At 31.5% G+C, this 26,771-nt stretch overlaps 3 protein-coding genes across 3 annotated transcripts; 2 read left to right on the top strand and 1 right to left on the bottom strand.

Annotated features, from left to right (window-relative positions):
• Nucleotides 1–842: 842 nt before the first annotated feature.
• Nucleotides 843–4,669, bottom strand: LOC105965895 (transcription factor GTE6). Its single transcript, XM_088820709.1, has 9 exons — nt 4,581–4,669; nt 4,097–4,231; nt 3,403–3,618; nt 2,745–2,822; nt 2,424–2,648; nt 2,235–2,333; nt 2,067–2,125; nt 1,389–1,539; nt 843–1,303 (listed from the first exon to the last, which is right to left on the bottom strand). The coding sequence occupies exons 2-9, from the start codon at nt 4,211–4,213 to the stop codon at nt 1,094–1,096; spliced, it is 1,155 nt and encodes a 384-aa protein (XP_088676835.1). The 5' UTR covers nt 4,214–4,231; nt 4,581–4,669; the 3' UTR covers nt 843–1,093.
• Nucleotides 4,670–13,407: 8,738 nt separating this feature from the next.
• LOC105949791 (phosphate transporter PHO1-like) lies at nt 13,408–22,503 on the top strand. The gene is made up of 15 exons (XM_088820708.1): nt 13,408–13,805; nt 13,904–14,002; nt 14,812–15,067; nt 16,302–16,641; nt 17,454–17,502; nt 17,620–17,691; nt 18,585–18,714; nt 18,843–18,963; nt 20,082–20,331; nt 20,617–20,721; nt 20,969–21,013; nt 21,126–21,278; nt 21,453–21,731; nt 21,821–21,957; nt 22,071–22,503. The coding sequence occupies exons 1-15, from the start codon at nt 13,554–13,556 to the stop codon at nt 22,159–22,161; spliced, it is 2,379 nt and encodes a 792-aa protein (XP_088676834.1). The 5' UTR covers nt 13,408–13,553; the 3' UTR covers nt 22,162–22,503.
• A 1,788-nt stretch (nt 22,504–24,291) lies between these two features.
• LOC105949821 (large ribosomal subunit protein uL10) lies at nt 24,292–26,766 on the top strand. The gene is made up of 5 exons (XM_012973131.2): nt 24,292–24,616; nt 25,345–25,413; nt 25,756–25,854; nt 25,963–26,355; nt 26,468–26,766. The coding sequence occupies exons 1-5, from the start codon at nt 24,359–24,361 to the stop codon at nt 26,615–26,617; spliced, it is 969 nt and encodes a 322-aa protein (XP_012828585.1). The 5' UTR covers nt 24,292–24,358; the 3' UTR covers nt 26,618–26,766.
• The last annotated feature ends 5 nt before the right edge of the window (nt 26,767–26,771 follow it).

The following is a 26,771-nucleotide window of genomic DNA, read 5'->3' as shown; positions in this document are numbered from 1 at the left end:
TTACTTTTGATGTATTGTAATTTGTAATATATCAATCATAGACCCGACCCGGGTTTAATCTTAAAGGGTCGGGTTCGAGTGGGTGACGCGTACTCAATCTTAAAGTGTACGCTTCGAACCGAAATCAATCTTAAACGGTCTTGTGGTTATAACGGCTGATTAATCGTCGATCGACGGGTTGTTGACCGGGATTTTTAATTGCTCCGTGGGAAGATGTGTGTTGAAGGTTGGATTTTTACCTAAATCAACAAATAATTGTCGGTTCATTACAACATTTTCTTTTAGCTTTTTTTACGGCCAAGAGCGTGTGAAAGTTGGAGATCAACGGTCACTATCAAGTCTTCGTTGAGAACCACCGATTAACCGGAGGTTCAACCGTCTATATTGTAATACAAATAAAAAGTTAAGGATGATCATGCAACGCTCGCTAACAAGATCCAACATAAAAGCCATTCGATTTCGACCCTTGATCGTACCGTGATTGTATATCGAGGTATGTTAGAAATACTTATCCAAACAATATTTGCCTTTTGATTTCTTTCACCAGAAAGAAACCATTAAAATAATTTGTTAGATGAACTAAATAGTAGGACTTAGTAAAATGTTTGATTAGTAGAATTCAACATTACTAAAACTTGCTACTAAAGTTAAAGTCCGCAATTAAGTACTACTACATCATGAAATTAGTAACACCCACCACACCTGCGATTAATTTTGTACGGAGTGACTAAAACAAAAATTTACAATTTTATCCTTAAAACAGTAACTTAATTTTGTTAAATAAAATACTTTACACACAATTCACATGTAATAACAGAATCTAACAAATTTCATACTACTCATAATCTAAATAGCCAAACATATTATTAACAAATTAATTAGTTAACCATTAATAAATTAATCCAATCTAATCTAATCCGGTCTAATCCAATATAGGTAAGCAAAGAGGGCCTAGTAGGTAATTAAATAGTCTCACATAATTTAACTAGAACACCAAAAGATGGTGAAAACTTGTCGCAAAAGTACCTATACAAAATGGAAATTAAAAAATCACCATTTACATAGATTCTCTAATTATTATTATTAAAAGTTATTATATATTCTCAACTTTCGGTATCTTTTTGGTCCTCTTCGGTGGAGTCTTGGCCAAGCCGTCGCATATTTCTCGCCTTTTTTTGTTGTTTCCGTTTTGATTATTTTCACCGTTATTGTTGTTATTAGCTCCCGTGGTCGTTGCATTCTTCATCTGCGTTTGTAATGTATCTTTCACGAAGAACTTCAGTTTCCACAAAGTGGATTCACTCTGCAAAACCGAAAAAAATTCCATCTTTTTTTTAAGTATTTGATTTTGATTATATATAAAATTAATTAAAAAAAAAAATTCAAACCTGAGCGTCGATGTCAACTTCAACGGTTTCTCCAGCTGCTTGGAAAGTAGGGTCATTTTGGGCAACTATTTCCAGAGCTTTGTTGATGTCATCGGGGGACAATCTGGTAATAGCAGTTCCGAGCCGTTTCTTCTCATCGGTTGTCATTTTCCTGATTCGGAAAAAAAAAAAAAGAAAAGAGAAGTGCTTATATTTATGCCCGGAATAAAATAGCGAGGAATTTGATCAAAATCGGTAAAAAATGATGTCGGTTACTAATAAGCATCCACTAAGATTACGACAAATCAGCTTGTAATCACCGGTAATATATTATATTTAATGAACAATAACCTAAGCAGGCAAATTCGAATTAAAATGAAATCCACGTGAATTAATAACTAAGTGTGAAGGAAACACGGGCAAAAGAAAGTGCTTTATAGCACGTTTTGAACGGAGAGGGATGGAAAAATTACTACAAAGTCAACTCACATCCGATATTTTATTTAACGTGCACACAAAAATTAAATGATTAAAATAATCATCCCAAATAGCTTCGATACTATTCTTTCTAACTTACCGTAACATTAATGAAGTGATAAAGAGAAAATAAAAAACCACAAATGGGTAAATATGTCAAATAAGAACCTTTAGAAGGGCATTTTAGTCAATATTATTTCTACGTGTTGAGATATAACAAACCTGCACTTCTGAAGTACCATTTCTCGGAGTTCTTCCAGATTCGTATCGACCTCATCCAGCTGGAAAATAATCATGAACAGCTTTTTTCAGATAATAAATAACTACGTCTACGAGTATCAACGAGTTCATCAAAGTAGATAAAAAACGAGTCTTTTTTATCGAAATTACCTGAAAAGTTAAATCTCGAGCCATTTTAGCATGAGCAGCCTCTTGAGCAAGCTGCATGCCTTGTTTTAACTCAGCTTCTTCTTCTTTCCGCCTTTTTTCCTTTTTATTAAAATAGAAAAATTTACTAAAACACCCTTCAAATCCAAGAAACGAAAAAAAAATAATAATAATAATAATTATTATTATTACCTCTTCATCAACTTTTGGCAAAAGTTGCAGCCATTTCGTCTCGAACTTATCCAACAAACTTTTGGCCATAACATGCACATCGTCCCTTTCGTCGTTATATTTCATTGCGTTTTTAAATATCAGCCGCACATCTGAGCAAATCTCTCGAACATTTTTGTAACCAGTTCCATCTTTGGCCTCCATTTTGCTTTTTATTGTACTGAAATCCATCGGTTTCTCGATAACCTAATAATAACACGTGTCAATAGATTTAGTAAAAATACTACCAACATATTGGCAGATGTAAAAGGACGGAAAAGTCCTTGGGCGACTGATTTTTACTTGATAGTAGTCATGCAAGCCAAGACCTATCACGTCAACGGGCTTCATAAACGGGTCCGCCCACTCGTGTTGAGTTATCTGACAAAGTTAAAAGATCAAGTAAAAAGATAATTATAGAGTACTGATAAATATTTCCGATTTTTCCAAATTCTTTTTTGAACGGAATTGGAGTACATATTAGATTCGATTTCCGATCCAACTTTAATTCCGCAAATTCCGAAAATTACACTTATAATATCAATATCATTTTGTGTTATACACAAATAATTGGAATTTACGAATTCCACCGTTCCGAAAATTTCAAATTTAGGAACAAGTTTTTTCATTCTATTTCCGAAATTCCGATTGCTTCGAACTTTTGTGGAAAACTTTTGTGGAACGGAATTGAAATTAGTTTTTTACTTCCGAAAATAAAATTGGAATTTTTCCAAAAGTTCTAATTCCGATTCGATCCTTCCGATTCCCATCCCTAACAGATAGACATGAAGAAAACGGACCCCACGTTCATTTTACGGTCTGTTAAAAAGCACTAAAGTAGGAGAACATATAGAGGTGTTAAGATGGAATTTTAATAGGAATCCAATGCATAATCATCCAATTCAAGATTTAAAAAAGTTCGCATAAAATTAAAAAAAATTACAATCTTGATTTGAATTACCTGACGCAATAGTGTACCGAACTGGCGCATAAGCTCTTGCATTCTCTTAACGCCAACCGCTTCCCTACGAGCCGAATCTTGTTGCCTCTTTTTGAGGTTCGTAACTAACTTTTCCTTATCTTTCTCTTTCCCGTTGGAGCCGCCTTTTTGAGCATTAGGTTGCTTCGTGTTTGAACTCGAGTAAAATTGTTCCACCTCAGTCAGTTGTTGCTCGAGCTGCAAATGCAACACAAATTTTAAAAAAATCACGTTTGTTATAGTCCATGTGATGTATCGAGTTAAAACTCTAAATCACGATTCGATACGGCTTATCGTAATAAATGTAATAAATTCATGGATTATATATACTACACAACGTAAGTAATCATTTACATTAAATGCTCGATCTCCCTTTGTGAGGAGATATCCACAAACAAATTCCGATTTCCTAATTTCTCTCAAACGAACCTTTTTCACTTAAAATGACGACGTACGTAACATCTTTAGCTCAATAAATTAACCGGGAAACGAGTCAAATTACCAAAATCTTTTAAATCTTCATCTCTCGCTTAAAACTCGATAACCCTTAGAAACGGGACGTTGCGATTAGGGCACAATCCACCATAAGAAATTCCACAAATGCTACTACCCAAAAATAAATTGAACATTCAATAATAAAATTGGAAATTCTTGAAAAGCTTCCAACAAGTTCTACCTGGTCAACTCTTACAAATATTTCATCAACACGTTGATTCAAGCTTTCGACTTCGTTTGTTTCTTGCGGGGCAACAACGGGTACATCAAGAACCGGCGGCCCATTCATTCCATCCATCACCTACTCAATAAAAATCTGTTCATGGACAAAATCAATAAACTATTAATTGAAATTAAAAAAAAAATAAAAAATTAACCCAAAATTTTGAAAAGATACAACAAAGGATCATCTCAATTTTTTTTTATTTCCTCCGAAAAACCCACCATAAGAACCCTAATTTTTTTTACCGTTAAACGATTACAAAATTGGGATAACACAAAATCGAATCACAAATTTTTTTTTTTTCTGCGAATAATCACACCAGAAAAAGATGCCCACTACAGAAAAAATTGATAATTAAAAAAAAAATTAACGCTTACCATTAATAAATTAAAAAAAATATTGGAAATTCGTTCAGTAAAGCAAAATTGAAGAATTAACTTACCTGGGTTTTCTGGAAGATTGAAGAAGAAGCAGCAAAATCACGGGCGAGTTTTTGATTTGATTGCTACTGTATACTTACTACTTGTACCTTTTGCTTTTCTTGCCGGGTGTAGTAATTAATTTCTACCCAAAGTCGCGTTTATGATTAGCGACTTTAATTAATTGTAACAATAAACACGATTTATGGATATGTACTGTAATTTTTAATTTTTTATTTTTAATTTTTCCCCCAAATTGTTGTAAACTTGTAATCAATGTTGAGATATATTAAAACTGAAATATTATTATTTTTTTTTAAAACCCAGGAGACTTTTGTCAAATTCAAGAATATTTTAGCTATTAAATAATAATTATTATAATTATAGAATTGTATGTAAGTAATTATATATATATATTGGAAAATAGTAGTAGTGGTAATTAAAGGAATTCTACCAAGTTGCGAATTCGAGTATTTACTATTAAGGAAAGTGTAAAAAGGATATAAATAAAGTCGATATTTAGCGAACGTGTTTATCGTTTTATTTTCTTATACGAACGTCTGTGGTGGTGGTTAATTACGGAGTGTGAACCGTTTAGTTTTTAAAAATTGATATCGATGGAGTTCGTGGGTTTTCTTTTTTACGATACTTAAATTTTGAATATATGAAAGTGTAAATTGGAAATTTTAAATTATTCGAGAATTTGTTTTTTTTAGAGAATTCATGAAGATGAAATTGTCAAACTTCCATATTAGGTTTTATTCAACACAATGAATAGTTTAGCAAATCTAATTTATTTAGTTAAATATTCAACATGCTTTCTAAAATCTCACAAATATAGATCTAATATGGGATAATCTCTATTTTACTATATGAAATTTTATATTAAAATTGTTAAAATTTGGTATTAAAAAAAATTTCTCCGTAATCTAACAATAATCAAATCCTATTTTATAAATTATAATACTTATAATAATTAAATAAATATATATTAGATACATAAATTAATTAGGGTAAATTCCACTTTACCCCTTGTACTTTGGCTGGATATCATTTTACCCCCTTGTACTCTTAATTGCATCGATTTGCCCCCTTGTACTTTGGTTAGATATCACTTTACCTCCAACTCTCAATTCATCGATTTGCCCCCTTGTACTTTGGCTCGATATCAATTTACCCCCTTTTACTTTCAACTGCATCGATATGACCCCATGTACTTGAAAAGTTATCTCAATATGGCCATCGCCGTTAGTTTTCATACATTTGACCTTAACACCGTTTGATCTAAGTTTAAAATTACAAAAAAACCACCCCACCCAGTTTAAGTAATTATTAATAAAATAAAAAAATTGTGGCTGGCGTCGTGTACTATGTTTTCTCGCTGTCTTGAATTTTTTATTATTTTACTTTTTGTTGTTTTTTATTTTTTATTTTTTTAATTTTTTTTAACAATTATCTAAACTGGAGGGTGACATTTTAGGAATTTTCATACTTTAAATCAAACGGTGTTAAGGTCAAAGGTCTGAAAACTAACGGCGAAGGCCACATTGAGACAATTTTTCAAGTAAGGGGGGCAAATCGATGCAATTGAGAGTAGAAGGGAGTAAAGTGATATCGAGCCAAAGTACAAGGGGGCAAATCGATGAATTGAGAGTAGAAGGGGGTAAAGTGGTATCGAACCAAAGTACAAGGGGGCAAATCGATGCAATTGAGAGTACAAGGGGGTAAAGTGATATCCAGCCAAAGTACAATGGGGTAAAGTGGAATTTACCCAATAAATTATTCCGGCCCAAAGCCAAATTATAAATGGGCCAAATAAATGGGTTCAATCAAAACGGGCTACTCTATATGAAATCAATAGTTATTATATGGAAAATTACAGTTTCCATCCCTCAAGTTTGCACCGTTTTCATATTTGGTCCCTCATGTTACAAAAAAAAACATTTGGTCACTTGTATTTTAATAATTTAACACTTGTTTTCATTTTCGTCAGTTAGGGCAGTCATCGGCACACGCTTGATTCCATTATTACTAACAAAAAAATGACAGGAAGTAATAAAAATGTTGAATTTTTAGAAACACGAGAGACCAAATGTGTTTTTGATAAATATGGGAGATCAATTGTGAAATCGGTTCAAACTTAAGCTATAAAAATTAAAAATTATGTTGTTTCCGAATATTAAAGAAACAACTACAATAAATTAAACAAAGAATTAAAAAAAACTAAGAATATATGCATGTGAGTGAAATTGGTTTTTTTTTTCTGTTTTTTTTTTTATAAAATAATGTTTGTTCATTGATAATTCGTTACTTCATACATATGTTGGGCCAAGAATAATTTCAACCCTTCATTAATTAAAATTATCTCACATTAGTGCTTTGTACTGTGACATTACATTATATTTCTCTTTTCTTTCTTTTTTGTTCAATGGTTGAATCTATAATATTTTTTTTATTTTGATTTTTTATTTTCAATTAATTTTGCATTTAAGTAGAGTCCCTATCGATGTCTCAAAAAGCAACCACTTGAAAATAATAATAGAGATGGCTTTAGCTTTTCTTTATATATATATATATATATTAGTCATTAACACACTAATGCATTTCAATAATACCCCCACTTAAAATTTAGCCTATTTTAGTCTTTTTTATGTGATTTTATTAAAATCAATTCACATTTATTGAGTTTTTTAATACTGCAGATGTGAGCATTCGAGAGTTACTAAACTAAAATCAATTCCCCTTTATTTTTAACTATTCTTGAATTTCGGGATTTAATAAGAAAAAGAAAAGGAAAAAATTGTTTGAAAAAAATCAATCTTTAGATATATATTAAATCCAAAATATTTTCTTCGGATACGAACAAACCCTCGTCAGGAGAATCGGTACATTACCTTGAGTACTATTACTAGGTCAATGTATAAGATCGAATCAATCCCTCCCCTACTTTAATTTCACATGATTTAAATTTCTTAAACTTGAGAAACAAATGTATAGATGCATACACCTCTTAATTGTAACCATACAAATTAAATATTTCTTTATACTTTCCATCAAAATAATCAAACAAAATAATTATGAATAAATTTTTGCATTGTGTGCTTGTGAGCACCAATAGAGTGTATAATAGTGTATTAGTGGGAGAAATAATGGAAAATGTAAATGATTGTAAGAATAAAGTAAAAAAAAAATATAGATGATGTATGCTAAGTTGTCCTCGATTTGGAATATACAGTTCGTCGCATTTAAGCTGTTAGTGAAAAAGACCGTTCAGTAAAAGCTTGAATTCGAGTTTAGTAGCTCAAACTTCTGATGAATCATACAAAGTTCACAAGTTTACTCATGAACTGTAATTAATTATTCATTAATTAAAAGTATAGAATTCATACTAAAAAACACCGACCTTGAGATCAAAGACTGCGGCAGTTATATTATAATCAAGCTCGAGCTTAAAACAAATGTAATTGAAAATTTGCTCGAACTCGAACTCAAATTCAAACTCAATTACGAGCATGGATCGAGTTCGACTTATTTACATTCTACATTTTAAATTCAAACACAATTACGAATACTTTTTTTGTACTTTTTTTTTAATGTATTTACTATTAATTACATTTGTTTTTTTATTGAAATGCGACTTTATCTAACCCACTCCCTAAAAAGCCTATAAGTTGTTGTTTGATGAAACTACACGACTCTTTGGCCAACGTGCATTTATTTATTTATTTATTTATTATTTATTTACTTATTTCTTTTTTTTCCCAATTGTATGCCTATATTTTACGTATAATTACTTAATTAGATACATTTCGATTTACTTCAATTAACATACATAATTGTAAAACCCATTTCACGCGTATCTCGCGTCGAGGTACTGCAGAAGAAAAAACAACAAAATTCGATCCAATTTATCGTAATCAATTAGTTAACATGTTTGGTTAACCGTATTTTGTAACACGAATGAAAAAAATCACTGGCTTATCAAATTATCTATCGAGCCGTGAAAAAAAATCAGCAAAAGACAGAAACAAATCCACTATCTGTTTTACGTCAAGCAATACGTGGAGTAACTCTCGATATGGCAGTAAAAGTTCCCATTGAAATATGATCCACACAAGGAAATGTATTTGACATTCGTTGATTATTAGCTGCATCCCAAAAACCCCCGAGTCGAAATTTCACACTAACTAACGAAATAAATCGGAATATTTTATCAATTTTTATATATTGATGGATCATGTGCGCAATGATTTGGATTAGCATTGGAGATCAAATGAATTAACAATATAATTAAAGAAAAAAGTTTGCTCTAATGCATGCAACACGTATTGAATTATCTCACCTTTAATTTTTTTTATTATTATTTTAAATGCGAAATAATCTAATCATCAACTCACAATCTTAAAATCTAAGTTGTAGTTTTACTTTAGCATACGACTCTAATCAATAAAATTTAATTGTATATTCGGTTTAATTTACGTATAGGGAATTAATTAACCCTTAATTTGACTGCTTTGTGACTAGGAATTGCATTTTATTTATATATATATAAAAACAAACAAATAAATAAATAAATAAAATTATTTCGAATCTTTCGTCATTTGCACTGCACCAAACAGCCCCTTAAACAGCTTCCCCCATAAAATACTAATAATTGGGTTTCTTGTTCTAGAAGTCAAATATAATAATCCGTTTTATTGTTTATAATATAAAGTCAAATTGTAGTCAATTCATGAATAATCTTTTAACTGTTTTTACGACATTGTTTAAATAACTTTTGGCATTTTTTTTTTTATTTTTAAGATAAATTTCTTGAAATAAATTATAGTGGTTGTTTAATTGACTATAAAAATTGATTATTTCGAATGCATATTGTTTATGTAAAGAACTATTGAAAGATCATCTGAGTTAAGGTTTAATTACGAAAAAAAGTCTCATTGTTTGCATAACTACGATCACCATCCTGGTGAGGTATATATTATTCATCTAACGAATTTATCCTCCCAGAGTTAACAATAACAGAATCAAATCGATTTATGGAATATCTATTTTGTAATGACCAAAATAACCTTAGGAGTCTAATTGTAAGGTTTGTAAAATAACTCTAGTTTATTTTTATAATTTTTTTTAAACACTTTTTCTTAAATTGTTATTTGTTAAATGTTAACTAACCTTTATTGTGTCATAAGGAGTTATGTGTAAGGTTTTACATTGCATAGGAGGGCAAATGTAAGAAAATCAGAAAATTGAATATATGAGTGTTTCTTTCTCTTTCATTTAATTATTTTAACACATGGGTATTTCAGACAATTACTACGTTCTGTTAGGGTTCTTCGCAGCCAATCACGTTAGTTTCACGGGCATACTCGTAATTAAGCAAACAATGAGCATTTTCTCGTAATTAATCCTTACCTCAGGGAGTTCCTTGTAATTTTCCCAAATTTTTTAGACGCCCACATTTTCCTTAAAATGAAAAGTAAAAAGGCTTCTATCACGACCTAATTGCATGATCTACGCATATGAACTATTGAAGAAACTATTCTAAAATATCAAAAAATATAAATTATAAAAAGTAAGAAAATAATTCCAACTTTTGGAGAGAGATATTCTTTTTAAATGAAAACAATAGGAGTACATATGAGGTTTTAATTTTCATTGCGATTTTAATTTTGAAAACTCGTGCATAAATCATAATAATTTTCTCAAAAGTTACACTTACGGCATTTTTTTCTCGAAAGTTGCACTAAAAAAAATCGTTTTTTCCTAAAGTGTTAAGTCAGATCTGATCCATTCCGTTCATCTTCCACCTCTCCGTAGGATGTAAATTTTAGATTGTACTAGTGAAGGATGATTGGGTCTCCAATAATATAGTTAAATAAATTTGGTGATTAGCTTAAAAAAAATAAAGTAACCATTTAAATCACGTTTAAGTGCTTTAATCCCTAGAAATATATAGTGGGACTAATTATTGAATTTTTTTCTTTTCTTTCTTTAATTGTTATTTTTAAAGGAGGATTGTTACTGCTTCGTAATTTCCAACGAGTGACTCGAGCGGATGATCGAATAGGTCAATTATTGAGATTTCTAATTAGGCCCGCATGAGTATATATAGGTCAATTGGTTCCGAAGGTTGTAAGTTGGTGTAATGTCGTATGATCGAGTACTGATAGCTGCAGTATGAAAATTTCAACTCAAACGAGGGTTGGTTACTTGTAGACATCAAATCTATGTCCGTTACCCTAACGACGGTTGAATCATCATAATCTACATTCTTCCATCAAAACTAATCGGAATAAAGAATTTGGAATTTGGGACGAGAGATTTCGTCTTTTTTTAGTGCAAGATTTCTTAGTTAGGAATATTCCAATATTCCCATTGTAGACTACTTTTAGATTAAAAGAATGATTCCATTTTTTGATATTGCAGTGGGATCTGTTGCACTGACACGATGTCTGAAATCTCACAAATCACAAAATATAGAATAGATAAATATTTGTTAATAAAATTATTTATTCTCAATAAAAAGATATAAAGCAAAAGTCGATTTATATGTATATATTAATATATTGTAGATTTAATTGAAAAATATATAGATGTATTAATATATTTCAGTCACTTGCAGTTTTATAGCCTTCCACAATTTCTTTTTTTCTCTAAGTTATATTTTCTACAAATGGGAAATTAAAATACCTACCATATCTACGAAATTATCTTTAATTATTGAACCTCAATACAATAGCTCTAACTATAAATGAAATGTAGTAATAATTAATGATTAATTTTCAATAACAAATATTGAACCTAAATAATGAATTGGACTTGGCAGCATATGTGACAAATTATATTGTTAATGTTACACTATATACGGTACAACTTCGATAAATTAATAATTTTGCTTAAATAATAATTTCTCTCGATCCAGACTCAGTGATAATGTGATAAATTATTAACTCGGGAGTTTAATAATTCGTTAAATTAATTTAAAAAATTAGTTACAACTATATTAACTTATCGAAGATTGACCGATTGACCGTAGTTAGCTAGTATAAAAATTGGATAGTCATTGATTAAAGATATTTGTATATCCGAAATAATGTATGATGCGGTTTACCAAAAATGCTTAATTACTTAAACTCGTTTAAATAATTCAATTGTTAGTAGTTACTAGTTATGCACAATAATTAATTTGTGATCAAAATAGATAGATAAATGTGTGTGTGTGTGTGTATATATACATTATTCTTATAGTTAAAAAAAATGATGTTTTTATAGCAAAATACTTTTATAGACACTAATACATGAATTGTACATAATTCCGTGCACCTATGCTTTAATTGGTTAAGTAAGAGAACTCCTAATAATCTGATTTGAGTGCAATTTTTTAAACAATTTCAAAGTTAAGTTCGTCACGTATTTTTTTTGGGGTTTACTGTTCATAGTGCAATTTTTTCCAGTTACAGTGCAAAATAATTCATTTATCAAGAAATCCTTTAACTTTTTTCCAAATTCTCTCGACCTCCGAATTCTTAAACTTTCCAAATCGTCAAAATTTTCCGATAATATCAATTAGAACACAATAATTATCAATATGAAACAAACCTACTTCGATTTTGAGATAACGAACATATTTTTTTATCGAATTTTGACATTTTTTATGCATTTCGTGTTGTATTGCACGAAATGGAACACTGCATTTCGTGCAATACAACACGAAATGCCTTTTTTTTTTTCATAAATTTGTTTTATTTCGTGTAAATTTACACGAAATGCAAGTTTGTATTTCGTGTAAATTTACACGAAATAAAACAAATTTATGAAAAAAGGCATTTCGTGTTGTATTGCACGAAATGCAGTGTTCCATTTCGTGCAATACAACACGAAATGCATAAAAAAACATAAAATTGTGGTTTCGTATATCGTAAAAAAACATTATTGCGTGCTTCTTTACACGAAATGCCTTCATCCATTTCGTGTTAGGGAATACGAAATGTTCACGCACGAAATATAGTTGGGAAAGGGTTTGAGAGCAGGGACGTACCCAAGCTTGTGGCTGGGGTGGCCCCCGCCCCCCCCAAGTAAAAAAAATTAAGCTTTTTCTTTTTGGGTATTTATGTATTAGTTAATGCACTTTCGCCCCCCAAACTTTTAATTTTGTACACTTAAGTCCTAAAAACAAAAAAAAAATTCTTTCTTAAATTACCCCTATATTTCAGCCCCCCAAGAAAACCCCCCTGGGTCCGCCCCTGTTTGAGAGAATTGCGGGTTTTTTCTTTAAAAATTACAAATGAAATAAAGTCGCACTGCAAGGTGGTAAAATTTGTTCTATGAATAGCATTTCAGTTATTTTCTTTAGGTGATTTTTTTTTACTTAATGCACATATACGATCAATTGGAAATTCATTCATTATATAAAAAAACAAAATAATAAAAAAAATACTGATTTTAATTAGAAGTAAATTTAATAAAAATATATATAGGGTAAGTTGCAACCACCTTTGAGATATAATCAAATTACGAAAAAAATCCCTCATGTTTGGATAATTACAACCACCCATCAATTATAAATCGTCTTAACATCCACTATTGCGGTGTCAAATTTAGTGGAATTTTCTAGATTATATAGAATATTCTCAAGTCTGTACCCGTTTTGCCCCATTGAACTCCGCATTTCGAAACAAGATGATCATAAGATTGTGGTGCATCAGAAACTGCATTTTTGCACAAAACGAGTACAAACAGGAGAATACTTTGTAGTAATTTATGGTAATACTTTGTAGTAATTTATTTCAAAAATAAATAAATAAAAACAATTGCAGTAATTAACTAATTATTATCTTATTTTACGCATGTACTAATACACCTCCCTATTTATACAAACCATCTAATACAAAACTCTCACGCTTCCTCTAAAACTCCATTTAACAATTTCTCTTTCCTCCTCCATATCCATAACCGCCACCCTCCGGCCGCCGCCCCTTCCCCGCCACGGCGGCAGCATGGTGAAGTTCTCGAAGGAGCTGGAAGCTCAGCTCATCCCGGAATGGAAAGACGCATTTGTGAATTACTGGCTGCTTAAAAAACATGTCAAAAAGGTTAAGATTTCAAGAAAACCAACTAAGCACGTTCTTCTTACACACGAAAGCAACTACGATTTCGGGCGGTCCATTTTCGACCCGATTCGAGCTCTTATGGGCAGGATATCCAACGGGTCGGGTCATGGTAGTGTGGATAACCGCGAAATCATTCAGGTAGGTTTTTTTAATCAATTACTTCTTGGGGGTTAGTTAATTAATATAATTAACGGGTGTTTAGTTAATTAAATTATTTATTATATTAATAATTGCAGGTGAATAGTAGAATTAGCGGCGGTGGAGAAGATGGAGAAGAAGAAGAGGTTGAAGTTTATGAAACTGAACTTGTTCAGCTCTTCTCCGAAGAAGACGAGGTAATTTAATTAACGAAGATATATATATATATATATATATATAACCTCGTACACGTTTATTGCACTTATATTATCTTGAATTTTGATATATTTATTGTTCTTTCTGCTGAGTTTTTTTTGGTTAGAAGTATACGTAAAAACTAACTCTGATTCTTAATCGGAAATCAGAACTTCAGAAATTGTAGCTTGTTCCAAAATCGGGATTTTTTGGATCGAAATCGGTGGAAATAATTCATTTTATATTTTTGTGATCACCTATAATATAGAATAGGTATAATAATATTGATATCATAGTAAGTGTAATTTTTTGGAGGGAACACAAAAAAAAAAAAATTCAAAATTTAAATTTGGATAAAGACAAGGATCTCATATAATTATATATATTATTCTCAGAAATAAGGTATTTGAGAAGTTAGAATGAAAAATAGTTGTTCCAAAATCAAACTTTATCGATTTTAAATCAGATAAAAAAAAATTATTCCAATTTTCACTTCTGGTATAGTCCATCCCTCCTCTTAGTTGTCCATATATATAATTAAACCTTCATAAATTAATTAATACAGTCGGACTTAGCAAAATTCTATTAATTTAGCGAACTATCAAACTAATATTTTAATACATTTTTCCGAGTCGAGACCAGAAGAAATTATTATTTAAGCGAGGTTATTAATCTATCGAGTATTAATTTATCGAGTTTCTACTGCAATAGGATTTGAATTAATTTTGCAAATAAAAGAAATGAATACTCTAATTATTTTTATTGATTTTACAATTAACTAAATATATTAATTGTGCATGAAAAAAAAAAGGTGAAAGTGTTCTTTGAGATGTTAGATGATGAGCTGAACAAAGTGAACCAATTCTACAAGACAAAAGAAACTGAGTTTCTCCAAAGAGGGGATTTATTAAATAAGCAACTCCAAATATTATTGGACCTCAAGCAAATTCTCAACGACCGTCGTCGGAAAAACCAATCGGCCTCCACGACCGGTGGCGGCATCGCCTCCTCCGGGTTTCTCTCCTCCCGGTCCAACTCATTTCTCGGCCGCAACTCGGATTTCTCCGGTGAGTAAATATTTTATTCATTTAATTATAATAATGGGTTGCTTTATTAAGAACTATAATCTCTAATTAATTATTATTATTATTATTATTATTATTATTATTATTATTATTATTATTATTATTATTATTATTATTATTATTATTATTAGTATTAGTATTATTATTATTATTATTATTATTATTGTTGTTGTTGTTGTTGTTGTTGTTGTTGTTGTTATTATTAGTATTATTATTGTTATTATTATTATTATTATTATTATTATTATTATTATTATTATTTATTTATTTGTTTATTTATTTGTGAGGAGTCCTACACGACATTGCACTAAAAACATAGGAAAATTTGGCTGTCAATAAATATTGGTGACAGATTTAAGTGGCCATAAAACAAGCAATATTAAATTAGTACCAACATAAATGATGGTCTAGAAAGGTCTATCAGAGGCTATATGGACCAAGTATAAATTGGTATAATAAATAAAAGAATTATTCAATAAACTAAAATAGAATTGATACTAAGAAAAGATACATGTCGACCCAAATATTGTTACGTTTATCGATAAATCAGTGGTGAAGTCAGCATAGGTTAGCCGGAGGCCGAGGTTTCTCAAAATCCTAATATGCTATAAAGAGATTTGTTATTTTTTTAGTATTATAGTTTTGCATGGTCCTTAATCACCAAATCTTACATATTTATTTGGAGTGGAAATGGAACAGATTAAAATTAGGATTTTTTTTTTTTAAATTCTAATTTTTAAGAAGTGTAAAAGTAGTTCCTATTTCGTTCACCCCAAAAAAAATGGTAAGATCGAAAATAAAAAATTCTGAGAATTGGAATGAAAAAACTTGTTCCAAAATCTGATTTTTTTTATTTGAGTCTTAGAATTCGAAAACTCCAATTTCTAGGTCACATATAACACAAATTACATAATAATATTGATATTATAAATGTTATCTTCGGACCAAAAGTTGAAATTTCCAGGACAGAAATTAAAATCGGATTAGAAATCGGGAACTAATATATATTGACATTATGTAAATTGAAAAAAAATGGAAAATTCAGGATTTTCGGGATTCATAATGAAAAATTTTGTTCTAAGACCGATAGATCGTAATAAATAAAATTTGAAATTCACGTTCCAATTTCCAGCCCTAATATTTATTATCAACAAAGATAAAATCTTGGTTTCGCCGCCGAACAAAATCATATTTTTTCCTCATCCTCCTCGTGTAGAGAGCCAGAGCGATTATTGTGATAGTCCAACAACAGATTCACAAACAGACGAAGTAATAGCAGCTTTAGAAAAAAATGGAATTAATTTCGTTAATTCGGCGACGAGGGCAAAGACGAAGAAGGGAAAGCCTAAGATGGCGATGAGGATAGATATTCCGGCGACAACTCCGACAAGGACGATAGCCGCCGTGACATCAATGCTTTGGGAGGATTTAGTAAATAACCCAAAGAAGGGGGGTGGAGAATATATTAATAGAAAGAAGATTCAGTGTGCTGAAAAGATGATAAGAGGGGCATTTGTGGAACTTTACAGAGGACTTGGCTTGCTGAAAACATACAGGTACTATGCTTTATTTATTTAAATTATTTACCTTTTTTGGAAATTTATTGGAATCGATTATATAAAATACATAATATAGATTTCTTTAATATTAATATTATAATATGTGTTTTGTTATATAAATTTAAAAAATAAGTGAAATTTATTTTAGAAATTTATAACAATAGAGTCATAAATCAATATTTCTAGAAATTTTATATAATTTTGATTCCGATTTGATCTTTTTATTATTTATTTTTTGAAGTAAGAAATCAAAATTAGAAAAATAAGTATTTCAAAAGAAAAAACTTCCTATCAAAAATCGACGGAACTATGAAATTAGTTCCATTACGATTTCCCGACTAATAGACGACAACACTAATTTAGAACGACACGAAATTTGATACACCAAACTCCGTATCAAACATACTTATCAAACGTAGTTTGAGATATCCGACCTAATATTTGAAATATTTAAAGCTAAACAAAAGGGAAAAAAATATAAATTTCTCAAAATTGAATATACATTTGGACAATATGTATATATAAGTGTCACATGATTTGTCACGCCCCCTAAAACAGCATGTTTGGTACCGAAAAAGTCGTGCTTTTTTCGACATGCTCTCATGCTAACCAGAAAGTGCGAAAACGGAGAAAACATGAATACGTATGATTTTATGTAAAAAAATAGTTCGTTTTAAATGAAATAAATAGAAAGAATTTATGTTTATTTAATGAAATAAATATATATTCAGTTTTCAAGAACTGTCATTTAAACCTACTTTCAGTTTCTCCATGTATGTAATTCTAATGATTTCAGAATATTTTGGCAGCTCACTCAATATGGTGGCCTTCACAAAGATACTCAAGAAATTCGACAAGGTAATTTATATATAATATATTAAAAAAAACTAATATTCATATATATAAATTTATTATTTTTCGAGTATTAATTATAATTATTATTGTTTAAATTTGTTGTGGATTTCGATCAAACAGGTAGCAAACCAAAAGGCATCAACGAGTTACCTCAAAGTAGTGAAGAGATCTAATTTTATTAGCTCCGATAAGGTAAGGATATATAACACGAAATTACAAAATTAAAATAATAATGTATTATTTAATAATATATAGTTTCTGAATTTTATATGAATTTGACACAAATGAAAAATGTTAGACTCCACTTAACAAATTTTCTAATGTTAGTTTCTAATTAATACATAATATTGCATTCAAAGTATTTTGTATATATATAGATATTTATTTATTAATGGGAGGTTATAATGTTTTCGCCCCTTAAGTTTTTTTCAATTTCACATTTGGTCCCTTATGTTCACAAAAAAACACATTTGGCCCCTCATGTTTCAATAATTTGACATTTTTGTCATTTTCATCAATTTATCGTTAGTCCGTCAGTTAGGTAGTGATGAAAACACGTTTTATTCCGTTAGTTTTAACGGAAAATTGATGGAAATGACTAAAAGTGTTGGATTTTTAAAACATGGTGGACCAAATATGTTTTTTGTGAACATTTGGGGACCAAATGTGATATTAAAGAAAACTTGTGTGGTGAAAACCGTATTTTTCTCAGATAAAAATTCACTCGATGTAATCTTTAGCGGATGTAGCATATAAATAACCGTGATCTGCTTTGAGTACATATATTTAATTTGATTAGTACTTGTAGTTAGTATCGATTGATCAACGTATTAGAGATCTGCAGCTTTATTATTCTATATCCGATGAAATACATCGGCTAGATCTTTACCATTTATATATAAAAAAACAAAGAAAAAAACATACACTAGCTTTGTTGTGTACATCAGCATGTAAAAATTCAGTCAGTGTAGCATAGAAATAACCTTGATCACATATATTTAATTTGAAAAATAAGTGTAGTTAGTGGAGTAATTAAGGGGGTAATTAATTAATTAAATAATGGTGTACTTTGTGTAATGGAAAAGGTGGTAAGACTAATGGATGAAGTGGAGTCCTTATTCACACAGCACTTTGCCGGCAATGACAGGAAAAAGGCTATGAAGTTTTTGAAACCCCAACACAACAAAGATTCTCACATGGTCACTTTTTTTGTTGGTACAATTTTTTTTTTTTTTTTAATTATTATTATTATTTTAAATTGAAATTAATTAATTTATTTTATTGTGAAATTTTGGATATTTAGTGGTAATTAATTAGTTTTTTTTTCTTATGTAATGTTGCAGGTTTATTTACAGGTAGTTTTGTGACATTGTTTAGTGTGTATGCAATATTGGCACATCTAAGTGGAATGTTCTCACCTGGAATAGAAGCTTCTTACATGGAAACTGTCTACCCTGTTTTCAGGTTTTTTTTTATTTTATTTTTATTATTTTTTCCCCTAAAAAAAATCTTTTTCTCACACTATTGTCATTTTCACTTTTTTTTTCCCCTCATAAACATGCATTAAAAAAAAAAAAAAAAAGAAGAATTTTTGTATTATATGTATATAACAACACTAGAGATAAATATTTCTCAATAAAATCTTATATATAAAAGAAAGAAACGCTAGGCAACCCTAAAAAACCCTAATGGTATTTCTGTAATTATTTATTTTTAATATTTTTTTCTCTACAAAATTAGCAATCTCCGATTTTTCATCAATATATCTCAAATCTTAAGAGATAAAGATAGAAATACGATTTTTTTAATCTTAATCTATATATTTTGATTATAAATCTTAATATATCAGATTAAAAAATCAATGTTATATAAAATATGAATAATACTACATTATTAAATTTTACTATGTTAGTGTACGATATTTTCTTATTATGTATTAAATTGATTATTTTTTCCACATTTGAAATAATATCCCGTGCATCGCACGGAGAAAAAATGCTAGTACTCATTAATAGTAGGTTAAATTATGGAAAAACCCCTTAGACAAAATAAATCCGTGATTACTAAAAAAAAAAAACCATGACTAACTATTGACCGAGTTTTTAAATAGAAAATATGTAAAGCCCTTTATACCCTTCGGTTAAATACGTGAAAAATAAAAGAAAAAGACTGAAATATGTAAAGTCTACATCGGGATCTCGAGCAAGACCATGAATTTTATGAACAACTTCATTAATGATATCTCCGAGAAAATGATGCAGGAGGTAGAATCGACATTTTTTTGCGAATATCCCTCAAACCAATAAGATTTTGTGAAAAGTCACACCATAGGGGGGGCTTGTGTAAGACATAAACATACGTCATGGGGATTTTGGTAATTACGAATAGGTGGGGGTGATTTTCGTTATTTAGCCTAAGCTCAGGGGAGTTTTCGTAATTTACCCTTAATAATACCAAAAAAAAAATCAAACAAGATTACATACTAGTATACTACTAAAGTTTTAGAATTAATTTTAATAAAATAAATGTTAGAGAAATATATATTAATAATTAATCTAATTAAAGTAAACTATGTGCTGCAGCATGTTTGCATTGTTGAGCTTGCACTTGTTCATGTACGGATGCAACTTGTTCATGTGGAAGAGCACAAGAATCAACTACAACTTCATATTCGAGTTCCAATCTTCAACTTCGCTCAAATACAGAGACGCGTTTCTCATATGCACGTGTTTGATGACTTCCGTCGTCGGTGCTATGGTCATCCACCTCATCTTGCTCTCCACCGGCTTCCCACCTCATCAAGTCGACTTGATTCCCGGGATTCTATTCCTGGTAAATAAATCAGACTCTAATTAGCCATGATTAACTAAATAATGGGACTTTGTTTGATGTTTGGTATCCCAATAACTTGCCTGTTGACCCGCAAATATTATGTTATCATGCTTTAGTCTTTTATTGGATCTTCCAAGGTTCAATAATACAATTTGGTTTCATTAGATTATTTAATTTTATCTAGACTAATCTTATCTTAACAACCAAATGAGGCCTTACTATACATATAAATGCTATATATTATTTAATAATATATATTGATGGTTTCTTGTACTCTCATTTCAGTGTTTTGTCGTGCTTTTGATATGTCCATTGAACATCTTATATCGCCCGACGAGGTTCTCCTTCATCAGAGTCATACGAAACATAGTTTGCTCTCCGTTTTACAAGGTAACATATGATTCTGTAAACTAGTTTAGTACTCCGATCCATCTGTTCCATAATAACTGTTTCTTTTATAAATAAAATTGTTTCATATTATCTGTCGCTTTATATTTTCAATAATACATTTTTTTCCTGTTTTAACCTTATTAATTCAAATCTAAGTATTAAATGATCAAAGTTATTTTAGTCCTTTTAATTTGTTCTTTTTTAAATTAAGACACATTTATTGAGATTCTTTAAACTGTGATTTCAGGTTTTGATGGTTGACTTCTTCATGGCTGACCAACTTACTAGCCAGGTAACTATTTATTTATTTTCATATGACGAAATTACCCTTCTTTCAAATTAATTTATGCCTCACAATTAGGAAATAACACTATTCTTGCACAATTTATTTATTTTATCATCAGATTCCATTGTTGAGGCATATGGAATCAGCGGCATGCTATTTTACCGCCGGAAGTTTCAAAACGCACCGTTACGAGACTTGCAAGTCCGGAAAGATGTACCGCGAGCTCGCCTACGTTATCTCCTTCGCCCCCTACTATTGGCGTGCCATGCAGGTACATACATTATATATATAAATACATTCGTTTAGCCAAATGACGAAAATACCCTCGGATGAAAGCAAAACACGCTCGTAAATCCACAATTCAATATTGTTCGATCTCTTCTTCATAGTTAATTCGCTCGCTTTTTCGACTTACATGCAATCTTCAAAATTCTTTTTACACTAGTGCGCTAGGAGATGGTTCGATGAATCCAACGTGGACCATTTGGCTAACCTAGGAAAGTATGTCTCCGCCATGGTGGCAGCTGGCGCTAGGCTAACGTACGCTAGGCAGCCGTCGCAGTTTTGGATGATCGTAGTTTTGGCCACTTCTCTTTTCGCCACCGTTTACCAATTGTATTGGGATTTCGTTAAAGATTGGGGTCTTTTCAATCCGAAATCGAGAAACCCATGGCTTAGGGACGACCTTATACTAAAAAACCGAGGCATTTACTATGGATCCATCGTGAGTCATTCCTCAATTTTCTCGCAATTTTATTTGTAGTTTTTTTTAACGAAAAGAATAAAAATAAACAAGTATGTGTGTTTGCGTAGGCCTTGAATTTTGTCCTAAGGGTTGTATGGGTGGAGACCGTGATGCGATACAATATCGGGATTTTCGAGTCGCGCTTGATCGATTTTTTGCTTGCTTCGTTGGAGGTCATTCGCCGTGGACATTGGAATTATTATAGGTAAGAATATTAGACAAATATATTCTAATTAAATTCCCAAAGTAAGTAAATTAAATTAATTCAAAAAACATAGTACTAAGTATATGATTTTTTTTTTTTTGGTGATTGAACAGATTGGAAAATGAGCATTTGAACAATGTTGGGAAGTTTAGGGCAGTGAAAACAGTCCCGTTGCCGTTTCGCGAGACGGACTCCGATGGCTGAAATTACGCTAATGCACCTGTGCATTAGCACGAGGAAGGGCTTGAAGGGAGGGGCATTCTAGACTTTTCACGAAGCACGTGCTTGAGGGATTTTGGTGAAGAAGTTTTTGTTTGGAGGAAAAAAAGTTCATTTGATCAACCACTTATTCAGAAGTTAATAACGAAGAAGCTAAGTGAGAGCCACATAAGGTTCGATATAGCTCGACGACACACGGCTATATGTTTAATTTTGTCGTAAAATTCAACGATTTTCTAACGAAGATCTCGTGCATTATTAATGTATCTTCTGCTTCTATATATATTTTTTGGCGAAAATCAATATACCATGCGTAATTACCCAAAACTCCCTCAAATATTCATAATTATCAGAAAACGAAGACTTCTCTGATTAACTTACGCCCAGACCAAATTTCTTAACAGAAAAATATGTAATGTCTAAACTGCCCTTACACAAATACAAATTAATTGAGGGTTCTCTTTTTGTAAATTAGCCTCATTTAAGGAGATGTCTCGTAATTTGCCCGTAAAAGAAATGTAAACTGAGTGAAGAAGCAATTAAGGTGGTGTTTGCAAATGATTATTTAAAAGCAAATGTTATTGATTGTGATTTAAGTTAGTTTTAAGTGCTTATTTCTAAAAGTTGGGGGTGTTTGCAAATATTTCGGAAAATGAACTAAAATTGAAAAAGCAGGGTTAGGGGTGCTTTTAAAAAAATAGCTTAAAGCAGATTATTTTAAGAGAAGCAAAAGCAAAAGTTGATTTTGCAAACACCTAAAAACAGATTATGAGCAAAAAAAACCGCATAATCACTTTCAAAAAACATTTGCAAACACCACCTAAGAAGTCGGATAAAATAATTATAAATTATAGGGTAAATTACAATCACTCCTGAGGTATGGTTAATTTACAAAAAAATCCCTCTTGTTTTAATAATTACATCTACCCCTCAACTATGATTTTTTCTTACACCTCCACCCTTATGGTGTCCAATTCAACACAATCATCTAGATTTCGTGGAATGTGCTCTAGTGTGTACTCGTTTTGTGTAAAAATACAGTTTCTGATGCACCGCAATCTGATATATACAAGCCAAAAAATACATATTATGATCATCTTGCTTCAAAATGTGGAGTTAGAATGGGATAAAACGGGTACAAAATTGATAATATTTCATTAAATTTCGAAGATTCCACTAAATTAGAAACCGCAAGAATGAACGTGTAAACAACAACACCTCCGCCTCCCAACTCTCCTTCCACATATCCACCGCCCCCCACCTCTCGTCAACCGCCATTATGCAACTCCACATCATTTTTCGGCAACCAAACTCATTAAACTTTTTTCTCAACCTCCATTTAACAGAAAAGAAAAAAAAAAAAAACTAAATTAGTATTGCAAGAAATAAAATAAATTAAAAACACACAAGTGTTCGAGTAAAGGTAGGCGAACAAATGTGTACCAAGCTTGTGTGGTTTCACGTGAATTCAGTCCAACTGTTCGCCTTCTATTACACTAACAACCCTAAATCTATAAAATAAAAAACTTGAAAAACACATATGTACAACTCGCCTAGAATCACACGAACACGTGACCAATTGTTTTTTTTTGGTATTCATTTTTAAATTAAAAAAAAATACAAACTCAAGCACTCGCGTGGATCCACACGAAATCAATACTGAGTTTGTGTAGAACCACACGAGCTCTACCAAACATGTTTTTTTCCTTAAATTACGTAACGAAACAATCATAAACATGTAAAAATTACCTCCAATCTATTGTCGTCTCGGTCGTGATACGAGAATGGCCAAAAGCTTGAGAGAATTTGAAAAAAAAAAAATAGGTTCTTGATTTCTAAAAAAAATAGTAAAATACACAAATCATTTCAGTTTTTAAAATGTAATATAACTATTCATTGATAAATCTATCCTACCGTAATTGTTTTTAATATATATGTATTGAACTAATAAATTATCCTGATGATTTTAAATATATTGACCAAAAAAAAAAAAAAAGGCAGCCCATTATTAAGTGTGATGATAAGAAGAGAAATAGGGCCCGGCCCAACAATTAATGGCCCGGCCCATCCACCAGAGCAGCTGCATTTTAGGTCAATTATTTATGTTTAAAAATGCTAATTAGGGTTCCCTTCCTCCATTTTTGATCCGAAAAGCTTCTCCGGTTGACATAAGCCCCTAACAATGGCACCAAAGGTATCGAAGGCCGAGAAGAAGATCGCTTACGACAAGAAGCTCTGCAATTTGCTCGATGAGTACACCCAGGTTTTGGTGGCGGTGGCGGATAACGTGGGCTCCACTCAACTCCAGAACATTCGGAGCGCACTCAGGGGAGATTCGGTTGTTCTGATGGGTAAGAATACTATGATGAAGAGGTCTATCAGAATCCACTCCGACAACACTGGAAACAAGGCTATTCTTGCCCTAATTGATCTCCTTGTTGTAAGTCTCGAGATTGCTTTTCTCTCTGTTTTCTCACCTGTTTTTTTACTGAATGATTATGTATCAGAAAATAGGAAAAGTAAAAAAAAATTAGAGGTCTCGAGATTGCTTCTCTCTCTGTTTTCTCACCTGTTTTTTTACTGAATGATTATGTATCAGAAAATAGGAAAAGTAAAAAAAAATTAGAGCTTTTTTTGGCATTCATTTGAATTTTGGGTGGGCTGGTTAATAAAATTTTGGGGCTTCATTTGCATTAATTTTGATTTTGGGTGGGCTAATTCATAAAAAAAAATGGAGCTTCTTTTGCAATAGTTTGAATTTTGGGTAGGTTAATTAATAAAATTGGGGCTTTTCTTGCATTAATTTGGATTTTGGGTGGGCTAATTAGTAAAAGTTGGGTGGGATAATTAATAAAATTGGGGCTCCTTTTGCATTAATTTGAATTTTGGGTAGGTTAATTAATAAAATTGGGGGCTTTTCTTTCATAATTTTGGATTTTGGGTGGGCTAATTAACAAAAGTTAGGTGGGCCAAATATATATATATATATATATATATATATATATATATTAAGGTAAAAATTATCAATTGACCCTTGCCCAAAGGTGGACTCGTAATATTGTATATTGGTCGTATCAATTTGTATTTAGTCGTATTTAGTCATGTAAAATAATAGATCCAGGAGTTGATGATACGCTCTCACTGTTAATTTTGCGATGATTTGGACAGGGAAATGTTGGATTAATCTTCACAAAAGGCGACTTGAAGGAAGTCACAGAGGAGGTTGCCAAGTTCAAGGTGAAGTTTTTATTCTTACACATTTTTTACTTGTCTGTGCGTTAGCTAGTTATGAGTTCGGTGTGATTGATCGGTTTTAGTGTCTTGGGAATCTGTTTTGTACTGTTATCCAAGAATCTAATTATTCTTGTTATGATGTTTATAGACGTTGAGTTTACGTAGTTGAATATGTCATTGCCGATAACTGCTCGTAAATGTATCAAATGTACATTAATTCTTTGCACTTGTATCTCTTGACTTTATGGAAGGTTGCGCTGGGATTTTGCTTACGAACCTATCTAGTTTACATATCTTCTTGTGTTGTAGTATCGGTGTAATAACGTATTAGCTTTATCGAAACAGGTTGGAGCACCCGCTCGTGTTGGTTTGGTGGCTCCGATTGATGTCATCGTCCCACCTGGAAACACCGGTCTCGATCCGTCGCAAACATCTTTCTTCCAGGTACCTATAGACGACTGTATCACTGCTGTTTTTTTTTTTTTTTTCCTTGTTTTTTTTTCTTTCCGTTCTATAACGTGTACGGTAATATCGAATGCTGTATTCGTGTAGGTTCTAAATATCCCAACCAAGATTAACAAGGGTACAGTCGAAATCGTCACCCCTGTTGAGCTCATCAAGAAGGGTGACAAAGTGGGTTCTTCTGAAGCTGCACTTCTTTCGAAGCTCGGAATCAGGCCATTCTCTTACGGTCTTGTCGTCCTCAAGGTTTACGACAATGGTTCCGTTTTCAGCCCCGAGGTGCTCGACTTGACCGAAGATGACTTGGTTGGCAAGTTTGCCATGGGTGTTTCGATGGTCACTTCGTTGGCACTAGCCATCTCGTACCCAACCCTAGCCGCTGCACCTCACATGTTCATCAACGCGTACAAGAATGTCTTGGCTGTGGCCGTTGCAACTGATTATTCCTTCCCGCTTGCCGATAAAGTGAAGGAGTATCTTGCTGTAAGTACTATTATTATTATTATTATTCTATTACATTTATTATCTACTGTCTGTTTTTTTTTTTTTTTCCGAATTTGTTGTCTGATATTTTGATGGGGTTTATATAAACCAGGACCCGAGCAAGTTTGCTGTTGCAGTCGCTGCCCCATCTGCCGCTGCTGGGTCGGGTGCTGCACCTGCTGCCGCTGCCAAGGAAGAGGAGAAGAAAGAAGAACCTGTTGATGAATCTGATGAGGACCTTGGTTTCAGTCTTTTCGATTAAGTTTAGTTTTGGCTGACGTTAAAAGATTTTGAATACGAACTTCTAGGTTGACTATATGCTGTCGTTGATTTTAGTTTTCAGTTTCCCGACAGCTGTTCAGACCGTATTCCGCAGTTTTTTGTTAGAGATATTATTTCCTTTTTTGCTTATTTTA

Source organism: Erythranthe guttata, chromosome 7 (assembly GCF_056151865.1).
Source record: "Erythranthe guttata isolate IM_541 chromosome 7, IM_541, whole genome shotgun sequence".
Taxonomy (NCBI): Eukaryota; Viridiplantae; Streptophyta; class Magnoliopsida; order Lamiales; family Phrymaceae; genus Erythranthe; species Erythranthe guttata.
This window is presented reverse-complemented; position numbering and strand designations above follow the sequence as displayed.

Coding starts and splice junctions, on each gene's coding strand:
- LOC105965895 (XM_088820709.1), bottom strand. CDS start 4,213: ATGGATGGAATGAATGGGCCGCCGGTTCTTGATGTACCCGTTGTTGCC. Junction 3,619..4,096: donor TATTTGTAAGAGTTGACCAG/GTAGAACTTGTT, acceptor TTGCATTTGCAG/CTCGAGCAACAACTGACTGA. Junction 2,126..2,234: donor CTCGAGATTTAACTTTTCAG/GTAATTTCGATA, acceptor ATTATTTTCCAG/CTGGATGAGGTCGATACGAA.
- LOC105949791 (XM_088820708.1), top strand. CDS start 13,554: ATGGTGAAGTTCTCGAAGGAGCTGGAAGCTCAGCTCATCCCGGAATGG. Junction 17,503..17,619: donor TACTCAAGAAATTCGACAAG/GTAATTTATATA, acceptor TCGATCAAACAG/GTAGCAAACCAAAAGGCATC. Junction 20,722..20,968: donor TTTGCTCTCCGTTTTACAAG/GTAACATATGAT, acceptor CTGTGATTTCAG/GTTTTGATGGTTGACTTCTT.
- LOC105949821 (XM_012973131.2), top strand. CDS start 24,359: ATGGCACCAAAGGTATCGAAGGCCGAGAAGAAGATCGCTTACGACAAG. Junction 25,855..25,962: donor CGCAAACATCTTTCTTCCAG/GTACCTATAGAC, acceptor GTATTCGTGTAG/GTTCTAAATATCCCAACCAA. Junction 26,356..26,467: donor AAGTGAAGGAGTATCTTGCT/GTAAGTACTATT, acceptor TATATAAACCAG/GACCCGAGCAAGTTTGCTGT.